The sequence below is a fragment of the Solea solea genome, chromosome 2, assembly GCF_958295425.1.
Source record: "Solea solea chromosome 2, fSolSol10.1, whole genome shotgun sequence".
In the NCBI taxonomy this organism is placed as follows: Eukaryota; Metazoa; Chordata; class Actinopteri; order Pleuronectiformes; family Soleidae; genus Solea; species Solea solea.
The window spans coordinates 9,442,487-9,456,765 of record NC_081135.1 but is presented as its reverse complement, the minus strand read 5'-3'; the positions used below and the strand labels follow the sequence as shown (position 1 = coordinate 9,456,765).

Here is a 14,279-nt window from a genome sequence, read left to right as displayed (position 1 = left end):
GTTATGTTGAAGGTAAGACTTAGTCTCCAGGAAATTAATGGAAGTCAATGCAATGTCCTCTGAAGTCATGGAAACCAGACTGCATGTGTGTGCATGCATGTGTTCCACTTACCATTTCCCATATCTGGCTATAATTATTTGTCTTATAATAACACACTTACGCTGATGATGATGGCACCCTCACCATGGCAACACACCGCCTCTCCCCTTCTCTCTGCGTGAGCGCCTGCTAAATACTAGTGATTGCCATTGTTTAGTCTCACAACTGAGTGTTGTTTGTCAGCGTAAGTCAAATCACAGACTATAGAAAAGGGTAAAACAGGGTGCTGACAGTGAAAGACTCTGTAATTCACCTGCTTTACTGAATGATTGAAATACTTTGTAAAATAATAATCATGGCAGAATATTTTACGGGATAACCATGAGTCACACCCTTTGAGCGTCTTCTGCGCTTGTTTCATTTCCTCTGCTTCTGACTCTTTACAACTTGCCTCGCCCAATCTAGGTCAGCTCTCATGTTCTGATCTCTTGCGTTCCATTTCATTGGAATCAACTCTGGGATAAATGATATGTGGAGTTTCAGTCTGTGTTGCCATGGCTACGTGTGACGTTGACTTTCAGTGCCAGTGGGAGGGGCTACACTATCTCTGCTGTCCAACACTGATACTTAGTGAAGTAGATATTCGAAATCCATATTCATCTGCTGTGTGGGAAAAGTTTCTCTGTGGCTTTTGATGAATGTCGGTTCAACAGTTGCAGCACAACTTATCTGATTAACTTACACTTATGCAGACAAACTCACACAGTTTAAATAATTCATGTTTGAATAAATCCTGTACATGCTGTGTCATTTTCAAGATATCATAAAGCCTCATTCATCAGTTAGTGAAGTGTCTTCTTAAATTTGTTCTTAAACCTTCTCTTCATCTGATTCATGACATGTTTATAAACGGAATCATTGTTTAGATTATTCAGAAAGACCCATAAAGTATAACTAATTAGAACGGGAAAATTACTAAAATTAAAAGGCACTAGACTAGTTAGAGTTTTAAGAGCTGCAACTTAAGGAGAAGAACAGGAGGGATGTTGTTTTTTTTTTTAACTGGAACTAATTAAAACTGAAAACAAATGCAACTAAAAAGAACCCAAAAAACAAGTGGAATTAATTAGAACTGGAAAAGAACTGGAACTAATAAGACATTATAAAATAAATGCAATTGAAAAGAACTGGAACTAGTTTGGAACTGGAAAAGAACTGGAACTAACAACACAAGTGTAACTAATGAATTGTCTAATTTCATCTTTAAAAACTTACATATCAGTATTCAAATGTGCATCACTGCAGATTCTCTTCTTACCTAAGAAACAATTAAACACATAGTCTCTATCTTTCAACAGCAGGTATTTATTAGCATTACAGTTTTTGTATCAACACAAGTTGCCTCTGATATATATTCTTTGTACATTTCTTTGAAAAAGTAATACTGGCTGTACCAGGTGTTCTGTTCTGTTCTATGTTGCATTGAAAAATGATGTTACATTAATACATATACAGTACAAACAGTATAGGAGAAAGTACAAACAGTACAGCATTGTACAGACAAAATAAAACACCAGGGTTTTTCCCAACAGCCACCACAGGAAACCACAGTGAACCAAGGATAGTTCTTAATGTTTAAAGAGTAAATCAACTGTGACCCATTAAGAGCAGTAAACTGCTGTTTTGCCGCCCTATGGGCCATGTGGGAAATAACAAAACACTTTAACCTCAGATATTGTCGTTTACTTCAGGTACTTTTGTACTTGAAACATTGGACTATTACGTACCCTAGTACAAGTACATAGAGATGTGGATAACTTATATGACAATATGCAGTGACCTACTGTATTTGTTTTTTTCTTCAGTTCACTAGAAACAAACAGACTTGCAAAATGTAGGTGTTTCAACTCTATAAGGAGGTGAACATGCAGTACATGTAGTACAAGTGTAATACAAGTGTAGTACAAGTGTTAGTATGTATGAAAACCACACTTCATTCTCCACTTAGTGTGAAATGTACTTAAAGCTGCTGTCAGTGAGTTGTTGTTTTTTTTAGCTAACTTCCTGTCAGTTGCTGCAAGCTAACTTCCTGTCCGTTGCTGCAGTTAGCATCCCCCTCCTCCCCCCCAATGTCTTTATCGTGTTGTAAGTTAATGCTTCAAAATGTGAAATGTGTGGCCATATTTATAAGTAGTATAATCTGAATATCTACACCTGGAGTTCTGTGTTGTTGTGTAGAAATAAGGGGTTTGGCCTGTTAGTGTGAGAAAATGTTTAGTATTATGTTTGGGTGCAAATTCCAAAATCCCAAATCCACTCTTAAAACCAAAACACCTGCTACATTTATGTTGATTTACCCTTTATTTGTTAGCGTTAGGGCAGCAGAGTAAGTGTAAAGCATATACAGTACATGAAACAAGAGTTACAGACATTGAGGAAACATTACTAAGACCCATGTGTTTCCTTTAGTCCACTTCATATAACAACTTCAAATAGAAAACATATGTTGTGGTATTTCAGGGATGTATTCTTTATTCTTCACATTAAAAAATGAACCAGTAAGTTGATCTTTGATACAGTGAAATGTTTTGTTGTCACTTAACTGATGCCATTGATTGGAACTGTTGATAGTAATATTCTGACAAAAGAAAACTACAATTCACAAAGTTTTAGATCACTATAAAGTACATGCTCTGTACAGTAGGAGGTAAATACATTTCATATACTTTGAAAGAACACAAGAACCATGTTACCTCTCTTTGGAATGATTCAGTATGTGATATAATAAGCTTAAATATTCAGAGTTATCGTGTATTTACAGAAATGTGCTTTAAATTGACTTTTGAACACACAGTGATCTATTTTTTTTAATTGGTGATTGGTTAATAACTCTGTATTATACATTACAATGTGTTTCACCTAGATCTTGTTTAAAAAATGCTTATAGACAGTGTTTATGGTGAACTACCAAATTAAATGAAACACCACATTGTTGAACCTAAATGAGCAGGGGCAACAGATTGTGTAATTGCCTAGGGTCCCAAAAGCTGAGAGGGGGGCCCCTTTAAAAGCCCAAAGTAATTAGAAATTTGTGTAGACTCCCTGATATTTTATGATCAGCTATATACATTAAACCCCTGTAACGAGGGGTAATTTCGAAATCTCATACCAGTGAAACAGACTCATGTTTATGGAGTCCAAAAAAAGAGAGATGTGAGAGGAGCAGGAAGATAGGACCAAAGATTCCCAATCCTCAGAAGTTTGAGACTCCTAAAAATGATGCAAACCTTTATTAACTATGACATGTGCTGCTGCTGCTGCTGTCTTTCTTGGCCAGGTCACCCTTGTGAAAGAGGTCACCCTTGTGAAAGAGGTCTTGATCTCAATGGGTCTTTTTATTTGGTTAAATGAAGGTTAAATAAAAAAAAAAAAATAGTGTGTTGTGTTAAATATGAATTCATAATAAAAGAATATACTATTTTTTTAATGAAATTGGTAAATATTCCTGTCCAAGGCCCACCTGGGTTAGGGTTAGTTAAAGTCTAACAGCTAGTGTTTAGGATATATTCAGTGTAAACTATGAAAGCCTGATATTTTAGAAAAAGACACAGCTATTATAGGCTATTTCTCTCAATTTGTGGGCAGTAGCTGTTAGTCATCAGAGAAATCGAAAAGTCATACATTCTGTACTTAGGAATTATTGGTGGCTATAGTTATTGGTCTTCTTCAGAAGAACATCGATTTTTAAAATTATGTTCCCATTTAAAGGGAAAAGTGACTGACAGCTGCTTTCAAAAACTGACATTGCACTGGTGAAATTGGGAATCTTGAGGCAGTCTGGTTTGAATATGTGGCCCCCGGAGTTCCTTTTGCTTGGGGCCCACCAACCCCATTAAACCGCCCCTGTAAAGAAGGTTTCTCTGGGTGTTTGCTTTAGTTTGGTAGCCGTGAAAATGTAATCATGAACCATCATGATGCAACAGTTTTTAATCATATTTCATCCAAGCAGGGGAAAACACATTCTGTTTAATGGCTCTCGTCTGTATAATTACACAATCTACTTATTTGAGGCGCTGTGCACAACCCTGAGACATGCATTGCCTTTTTCACTGACCTTCTTTAACCTTTTCAGTTGGCTTCCTCCTAATTATTCCAGTTAGGGGTACATATCGGGAAAAAGTGAAATTCTTCAAAATTACATTTTAAAGTGAAATAACATTTTGATGCCTGGTTGTATAATACCATACTCACCAAAGTCTTATATAAGAGGAGCTAAGGAAACCTTAGTCATAGATGCTGTACACCCACTTCATGTTCCCTTTAGGTCAGACTCTGGCCTCATCTGTCGTCACTACTCCACCACAAACCTCTGCTCTCCTCTCTCTCCTGGGGCTCGTGGGGATAAGTGGTGTCACAGACTCCTCCAGTGAGAAGAATCAGAGTTACAACAGCGAACCAGAGGAGTTTAACAGAGCACTGTTTGAAAGAGAGCTGACAGGAAATGAGCGCAGAGAGAAGCTGCAGCACAGTCACTTCCCAAACCTAAACAGGGGGAAGTTAATTGGGCAGTCTGTGTCATGTGTGAAACCTTGTAAATGCCTTGTAAATGTAAATGCCAGAACTCATGGCAGTTCAGTTTTCAGTATATGGTGAGTTAATATATTGTAATTTCAGTCATAGTCAAAGAGTTTTCTAACAGACCACTTTTCCTTCATCTATAGTCCTTTCTTCACGTGAACATTACTACCATATGAATTATGACAAGCATGTTGCGTTCAATTAATCACTTCTTCTTTTGCACTTAAATAATGAAAGATTTCATCGCCTTTCCCTGACCCTTTCAAGGAAATTCCACTCTTGTGTGTGATGTTTTACACTGATTTTCCCTCCAGTTTTCCCCCTAACGTCACAACCACACTACACAACTTTCAGAGTCATAGCATCACAGAGGGGGCCTATTTTAATGAAAAAAGAGAAAAGCACTACACGAATCAAAAGAAAAAAAAACAGCTGATGCGGATCGAAGTGGTGGGTGATCGATTTAAGATCAGATATGATGCTCTGTTTGGAGTTAAGAGAGAGAGAGAAAGAGACAGGGAGAGAGAGACACTCACAAACACTGGGATAGAGAGCGAGACACTGAGGGCCCACTTGCTGTCACTGCCTTGATCTCCCAGTTGAAAGACAACTCGCTCTATTGCAGTCAACTTGCAATCAAGCGACTCCATTATCGGGATGAAAATTTTAAACTTGGTTTAAAGGCATAATTGAAGTTTGTATTATTTGTGTGTTTGTAGGATTTCTCTGTGAGAGGTTAGGGTTAGAGTCCCTGGTACACACGGCAAAGTCAGCCTTGACTATGTATGAGAACTTCAACCTACCACACTTTAAAAAAACTGAAAGATCATTTTCAGGAACAACAAAAAGTGTTCTTTGGATAACAAGGTGTTTCGCACCCTTCTCTGTTACACCCTATTTTTGTCATTTGGGTCAATAAGATGGATGGACATAATCACAAATGCTGCTGCTTTCCTTCTCTCACTCAGTAAAGCAGTCAGGCAGTCACCGTGGTTTCCTTGAACTCGTCTGTCACCCATTCATGCCAATTAAATATATCCGCTAATCAGCCACTCTGCCAATCTCTGCGTGAAATATGTCCTTGTACAGCTTCGGAATAATGAAGTGCAAACACTTGTTTTCTTTCTACTTCCTTTTTTTGTCTGTCAGCACTCTTATATAACACCAAGCATCCATTCTTAAGTTGTTGTCGCTCTTATCTAAATACAGGATTTCATTCTCACTGCAGAAGAGAAGCCAGCTTTCGCGACTGATATGGAGAACCTGAAAACACACTAGAGAAATAAGTAGATAAAGTGAAGAAAATAGGCAGGAGGTAGAGAAAAAAGATCATATGAAAGAATAAAAAGAGAACACACAGTTACAGAAAAAAGTGGATGAATACACTGCGAATGTGTAGCTTAGATTCAGCCCATGAGGAAGTTCAAAAACAAAAGAAAACCTCCTGGCTGTTATATGTCCTTTTTTGACAAGTTTAATGGCTGGAGGAGAAAAGTGGATTTGTGATACCGCATTTAGAAATAAAGATGTTTGTATAGAAAATGATTATACTCAAAACTAGTATGACTGCAGAGAACCATAATATATGTCTCAACAACGAAAATAGGGAATAACTTAATAAATAATAATAACAATTATAATAATATAAAAAATAAGAGAAAACACTGATGTGCATCATACTCATATTGTTTCATCAGTAATACCCACACTGCAGCATGAATTGATGATATGCCACCACTTTTTTCCCATTTGTACTAACATTTGCAGATAGTAAAAACAGGTCGTGCAGAGATTTGAGTCAACTAATTTCCCTTAATTTGAGCTCTGATGCCTCTGTTGTTTGTCATGGGAATATTAGCAGATATTATTGGGACTACTGTGGTGTCTGATTGCCAAATTCTAATATATTCATGGTCATGATCCATGTTTATTGGCCACTCCTCACTGTGGCGCACTAGCCTAACATTTTCATGTATGTCCTATCAAGGGCCCTTCCCTTTTTTTTTTCTTTTTTTTTACAGCGTCCTTGGAGGGCCTTGCTAAATTATTGAACACATACATCACACTAACTTCTACAGTGCGACGACAGAAGCTGCTCCTCTTTGTTGAGGAGTTTTTGAGGAGGGAGAGAGAGAGAGTGCAGGTTTCTTCAAACACTGATAGAGATTTAAACTTCATGAGAGAATCCTCAACATGTACAGTACTGTTTAGACAGGCTGCTGTGCAAATATTTTAAAATATTTGTGTTGAATTTATCGTTGTTTGTTTGCGTGTGTTGTGGAATGTTTTAATTATTATTAAATAAAGTTTTTCAAAAAAAAAAAACTGACATGAACAAACTTCCTGTTTACATCTGGGAAATCCCGCGAGAGAAAATCAGTCCGACGGGAGGACACAGGTGTGTGTGGAAGAGTTAGGGCACATAGCGCCACAGGTGACCGTTGGCACAAGTGTCCCAACTGTTGTGGGACTCTGATGTGAAGAAGTGACGGTTAACTCGCTCTCATGTCGGACTGGTGAAAGACATAGTGGCCACAGTTAAAGACACGCGTGTGTGTTTTTATTCCACGTGTTGAGCTAGCAGCGTCGTTAGCTCTGCCGCTGTCATCGCCTGCACCTGTGCGGGATGACAGAGGGGGCGGGGTCGGATGCCGGTATTCTACACTGCGTTGTGAACTGAGGTGAGTGAACAGAAAAGTATTACCGTTTATAATACGGTTATTCTGTATTTAACCAATAGATTTTCAGCTATATCAGTTATAAAGTGGTCAATTTGGTGTGTGTGTCGTCATAAACAAATATTTAAGTAGCTTGTATCTCTCTCTGCTAAAATAGATTCAGGCTGTGAAAAAACCGAAAACAATAAAACGCAATATAATGCAATAATAATATTATTATTCAAAGAATCTGACAGTCATTGCTCATTTTCCATTTTCAGAACCTGGATAATTGTGGCTAAGTGCACTTGAACGTTATTATTTCATCCAGAGGTTAATTTGACAAAGTTTCATATATAAAAATAATAATATTTAATTTAAAATGTTTACGTGCTTGGAGGGACACAACATAATTGCTGTTAATTACACGGTGTATTATTTGTAATTATTTGAGGGTTATATTTTATCAGATGAGGGTAAATAATAAATCAGTCAAAGAATAAAAAAGGGGAAAAAAAGGCATATGTTAACCATTGGTTGCCCTAATTTCAAAAATTTCAGCAACTATAAAAAACAACGATCCTCACTACCTTGAAATAAATCAACAAAAACTTATGAAGTTTATGTCAATGAAAACAGTATTTAAATGGCAGTGTTTCTCATACCAGTTGTTGTATACCTCATTGGAAGAATACAATAAAATAACTATGACATTCAAAAATGAGGAACAATCGTTATCAATTGCAAGCAGTTTTTTATGTGTTCATGTATTAATATGTATATTCTGCTTTTCCATATTGTGATGAAGTAAAACGTTTCTACATATTGTGCAGCCCTAATGTATACATATATACATATTTATGTACACTGTGTGTAGTATGGGTGATAAACACCAGGGTTTTACCATTTGCAGGTCTTTGGAGCAAAACAAAAATCACTGTATTTTTTTTGCCTTAAGGGATCCTTATATGCATGGAGGCACTGAAAGGGCTACATTATTAATTCAATTTTAATAACTGCTTCTGTGATTTCAGATTGTTACATGTGTATATGTTCTCTTTTGTTTGCTCCTCTGTGACACTAAACTGGAAACACTTTGATTTGTGGACGAAACAACATATAAGAAGATATTATTTTTGATACATTTTACATAATGTACAATCATTCTCAAAGACACAAGAATTGTACATAAAACTCATGTGAATTTTGAAGCAGATTGAACAATGTACACTGAAGTCGCATCTAAAAGGTAATTTCCTGTCACCATTAGGTGCTGTTATGAGTAAAAGTCAAGAATAATTGTTGTGATTTGTGGTAAGCTGTGACTCACATAAAACATGTCAAGTTTGGCTCTGATTAGACATTGTAACTGGGTATTTCAGCAATGGCTTAAAACATTAACTGAGATTAAGTTTAAAAATTCACAAATTTATCCTCTGTGTATCATAAGCAAACAACTAGGCTCATTCTCAGTGAGCTACTGTCTGAATATTGTGTTACCGTGCAACACAATATTATGTCCATCAAGTTCACACTAAAGGCTCCTCATCATTTAAACTGTTCAGCTAAAGACAGTGGTATCAACCAACGCTTTTTAATTGGCCAGCTAGTGACGGCTGATAACATCTGCCAGCAGCGGTTTTGTCACGACAGCTGGGAATCGTGTGTGCTCTCAAGCTGCCGTGAAGACACACTTGCCTAACTGTGGCTTTAACTGTCCCTCTATTTGATGTGTGTTCAAGTTTTACACTAACAAAGTGTCAAAGTGAGAGACCATTTTGCATTCCCCTATCTTTCTATGAGCGATCCAGAGAAGTCATGTTCCACACAACACAGCAAACTGATCTGAAGTCTTGTCGACCAGATCTGATGCAAAAAAAATGCTTTGTTGTTGAATTAGTGAGCAAAATGCTGCTCCAGGGGCTGAATTTATCCAAAATAAATCCACTTAAAGATGCAGTAGGCAGTATGTTTTTGGCATTAAATCAATTATGCCATAATAAGCTTTGAGCATCATGTAAATCAAGTAATGTGGGAGAGAGCAACATTCTGCACCACCTCTGATGAGAGACTATGACCAATCACAGAGCACTTCAGAGAGTCGCTCCTGGATTAAGAATTATTTTTTTTTCTATAAAATATCATTTTAAGAAAAATCACTGAGCACTTTAAGACAGTAGGAACATCAAGCCGATCCACCACTGGAAATATTTTATTCCGTATCCTATAGGTTTTGGTGGGCTGCAGTTTGGCCGAGAGCTTTTGGGTCTTGATCTACTTTGTGGTTTCTCTGAATGTTGATTTATTTTTTTTTGGTTTGTTGAACTTGATATTATGACAACTGTTTTGAGTTTGCTGGTTATTCTTTACTCCTGTCATGTCACCCAACATTACATGCGTTTTTTGAGAGGCTTCCATGCTACAGCATATTCTCCCCCATCTGTGCATGGGTTTTCTCTGGGCACTTCAGTTTCTACCCACAGTCCAAAAACATGCAGAGGTTAATCAGACACTCTAACATTGACCTTAGGTGTGAATGTGAGAGTGAATGGTTGTTTGTCTCTGTATGTTTACCCTGTGATGGACTGACAACCTGTCCAGGGTGTACACTGGCTTCAGATTCCTCGCGACCCTCATGTGTAGAATCAAGTGCGAGACAATGAATTCATTTATGAAAATAGGCCACGGCATTCTGAAATTTGGAAATGTCTCAGCTTGATAATCACAAGAATAAAAAGAAATGTGAGTGTTCCTAATTAAGTGCTCAGTGAGGGTATATCCTCTCTGCAAAGCCTGTGGTGTCATGATTTTGTTTTGGACCATTTCTCTCATCAGACTGAGCAGTAGGTGCTCGACTGAGTCAGGACAAGCTGCTGAGCCATGCTAAGCCGACACAGTCGCATTATAAAGCCGAAACCCAAGTCCTGCTGAGTCATGGCAGCTTTTTCAGCACTTTAGCTGACAGGACAATGTTTCACTTCTTATATGGGATCGCCTCATTAAAATTCAGGACTGTGTCTTTAAAACGCCCTAAACTGCGCATAAACAAGTCACAAGTACTTGTTGGTACTTCTCATGAGGAACGCTTCCCCTGCAACATCAGCACAAACCAAACTGCTGCTTGTTTATCATGGAATATTACGCAGCAAATTCATTCAGTAAAACACTCCCAGTAAGTAAATTTCCATTATCAGAAGAATTATAAATGGGTGAAACATTAATTATTCACAAGAGTGACTTGAAAAAGGCTCTCTAGCTCACCACCTTCCAGCCCTAGGCATTTATTTTGAAGTGCCACTGGGGACCTCATGATTTATAGTGATCTTATTCAAGATTCTTGTTTAAAGTGAGTTTAAAGAACATTTTTAAACAAATATTAAACAGATTATCACTATAATATCGGGAGGCAAGACATTGTGACATGATATTTTCATATGTATAGTTTTTTGGTACGTAAAAAGCAACACTTTTCTCTTAGGCATTTCTGATATCTCATGAATAACAAATGAGGCTTGAAGTGGAAATTCAAATATGTTCTGTGACTTTACAATAACCATTAATATTTCCTTCTTACAGAGACTTCACAAATCTGGACCCTGTCAGAATCTGGACAACAGAGAGTAACTACCTGAACGCACCTGTGTGCAGCGACAGCAGATTTATGCTTCTCAAGGTAATGAGCAACTGTTGTGGAAAATGTTTACACTCTCCACCTGCTTCATAAAAATATTCCTACCCATCTGCCAATTTAAGAGAATATTTAAATTTAAAGAAGTAGAGAAACACATAGTGTAGCTTTGAATATTCAGAATGCTGTATCAGCAGTTTGAATAGTTCACATAGAGGTGTATAATGAACACTGCGGCTTATACAGACTGATGTATGATTTAATAGGATTAAGCTGCAACCAGAGATAAAAATTTAAGAAGATTGTGTAAAATGTCGGTGTGTTTTCCAAATCACAAAATGAAGTTGTCCTCAATTGTTGTTATTTTGTCCTAATTTGTTTCATATTCATATATACAACCATCATATAAGAGCAAATAATTTAGAATAGAAACTCTAAATCACAGAACATGTGATGAGAAACTCACTCATAGCAATTATTCGATTGTTTGTCATTGGCAAATTTTTTATTTGTCTAATAACAGATCAATCCTTGCAGCCCTAAGTTTGAAACTCAAAATGTATAGAAAAAAGTCTATACTGTAGATGAGAGTTGCCATGTTGTCCTTTCTCTATTTTATTAACTGGATCCCCCATAGTCATCCTTTCTCCCTGAGGTATGTTTATTTTTCATCTTTATTTCTACATTTCCGGCCAGACTGATTGTCTCCCAAACTTTTAAATCTTTTTTCATTATTAAAATAATGCTCAAACTGATTAATTTTACTGATGATCAGAGTAGCGGATGATTAATTTAGCAGCCTGACTCTGCTTTGCATTGAGTCCACATCCGCTGTAGCATTACAGCATTACATAAGGATGTTATCATAGGGAGTTTTGTCTTTTTAATAAAACTGGCTTGTTGCACTGGTCCTTATCAGACACATTAAAGAGAAAAGACTACGGAAACTACGCCTTTGCGTACCTGAGAGGATGTCGTTCTTTTTCGTTTGCTTCGTGGCGGCCGTTAACTTAAGGCTTATTCTGAGGCTTTAAAAACAAAACAGTTTTCTTACTCAATTAAAAACAAGTTAGGGTTCTCTTCCTAGTTCTTCCCTTGCCAGTTCTGTGAGTCTGAAATAGGTGCTGTGGTATTACCAAGATTGCTGGCAAGTAGAGACACTTTTCTAGATTTTTGCTCAGTCTGTATTCCTGCAGCTCACTATATGAGAATGTTATTAGCATTGACAGTGGTTATCTATTCTGATTGACTGGTGTCAGATTATACGTGATTATGGCTGTAGCCATGGCTATTCTGATTACCATAGTATTTAATTGGTGGTGAATCTGTCCCTGAACACAGCTGGAGGCACAGGTGTAGAAGTATTTGTTGTGTGCAGGTTAATGATGAGAACCTGCTCTCCACTTACTCTTCACTCTACCAACTGTCATTCAGTTGCAGAGTAAAGTATGAACCAGTTGTACATCCACTGCAAACTCTTAAATCTGTTCTGTCACTCACATCTTTATCCCTCCTTTTTAAATGAAGACAGTTTGTCTTCCTCTAAAATATGGTTATTAAACCACAATGACACTCGTTCTTTATTACATTCTCAAAATCACTTCATAAATATATACAATATCCTCTTTTTAACTATCTAATATATGTAGTTGTAGATGGTTTGTTGATAAAAAATAATAATTTATCTAAGTGTAAAGTATTTTTTTGTCTGGTCACTTGAATTAAATTTCTACTATTTTGCCCATCCACCGCTCCAACTTGCCATAAGTTGAGTGTGGTGAATTTAAATTTTCAGGATGATTAGGAATGGGGAATATCCTTAATATTTCACATGAGTGACTTGATGATGTTGTATAGCTGACCAAAATACAGTCTTAAATAAGATCATGATAAATCATGAGGTTCTGTGGCACTTGAAAATAAGTGATTAAGATTGATTTTGTTTTTCCACATTGAAATGTTAATTTAATGATATATGGCCCAGTGCTCTAAGCTCCACCCCAAAATACTGGAATTCATGTCTTTTTGAAAGTAATGATATGAAATAAATGAAGGTAGAAAATAAACCACAAGCCTCAGTTTTCACTTTACAAAATGTAGTTTCTTCCGAAAATGTGAGGCTAAGTGATTTCAGCGTGTTTTGCGACATTTGTTGTTTGTTTTTTTTATAATTATCACAATAACATTGTGATTTGCAGTTATTTTGGTGAGAAGTACTGTGGCATGACCTTTTCATGTCCTCCCTCTATACATCCACTCAACTCTCCAGATGGACCACTTCCTCAGCCGTGCACGTTGCTGCATTTTCTACCATTGTCTGCTATTATATACTTTTATTGGTCCTGTCATTCATATATATCACTCCATCCATCCACACCTGCATTCATCTGTTATTTTCCCTCCGTCTACATTTCCTCCTAATTTCTCTGCCCATTATAACCCCTGCTCCACCACTACAATTATTTTCCCTTTGTCTATGAAGCCATGTTTCCATTCAGTGTGTGATTTGTTTCCCACTTACGGGAAGCTGAGTTTTCACAGTCCCAGCTCTGTGCTTGTGTCCCTCTCTGAGTCTATATGTACCACCTAGGATGACTGGCATTCATTTGCAGGATAAACAATGGTTGCTCATTCCCTGCAAACAGATGTCCGATCTCTGTTGAGGGAAGCCGCCTTCTAAATTCTGTCATCCATTTCTCGTCTCAGCTCTCTTTCACTCACCTTTCAGCAGCCTTTCCTTGCCTCACCGTTCTTCCTCATCCATTCCACCCTCAGTCTCATCCTTCCATCTCATCTTGTACCTATGTTTTTATACTGGCACAGCAGCAGGTTCTTGAAAGTCTTCTTGAATGTGGCGTTGCACAGCGCGTAACAAGCCGGGTTGATCGTAGAGTTGACGTAACACAGCCAGTAGCCGATGGCCCACACGGTGTCGGGAACACAGGACTGGCAGAAGGTCGAGATCAACACCATTACGTTGTATGGCGTCCATGTGATGATGAAGGCCAACAGGATCGCAAAGATGGTTTTTGTGACCTACAGAGAAAGGGAAGAAAAGGAAAAGCAGTGTAAGAGAGGACTGTTGTTTTTCATTTGTTTACTCTGTGGTTTGAAAAGCAGTTTGCTGTGGAGAGTAAACTTTTTTTACATAGTGAGTGAACACTGCAGTTTTGTGCCGTTTAGCAGGATAACATGGCTGCTGACACCACAGCTGCTGCTACACAGCCTGTAGTTTGATCTCATCATGCTGCTTCACTGTAACTTTTGTAGCTCACTAATTTACCAGACAACACAAGTGACATAGGTGGCTAATAGCTTTGAAATATCATAAGCACTGTTGACAGTCTTCATCTGACTGTGAAATTGTGTTTTTTTT

The 14,279-nt window shown here is 37.5% G+C and overlaps 1 protein-coding gene across 1 annotated transcript in view; it reads right to left on the bottom strand.

Annotated features, from left to right (window-relative positions):
* Nucleotides 1-13,692: 13,692 nt before the first annotated feature.
* Nucleotides 13,693-14,279, bottom strand: part of chrm4a (cholinergic receptor, muscarinic 4a) — a 31,827-nt gene continuing 31,240 nt past the window's right edge. Inside the window, exon 7 of the mRNA XM_058653364.1 lies at nucleotides 13,693-13,939. Within this exon, the coding sequence (XP_058509347.1) occupies nucleotides 13,694-13,939 (246 nt within the window). The 3' untranslated portion in view covers nucleotide 13,693. The remainder of the gene's footprint in view (nucleotides 13,940-14,279) is intronic.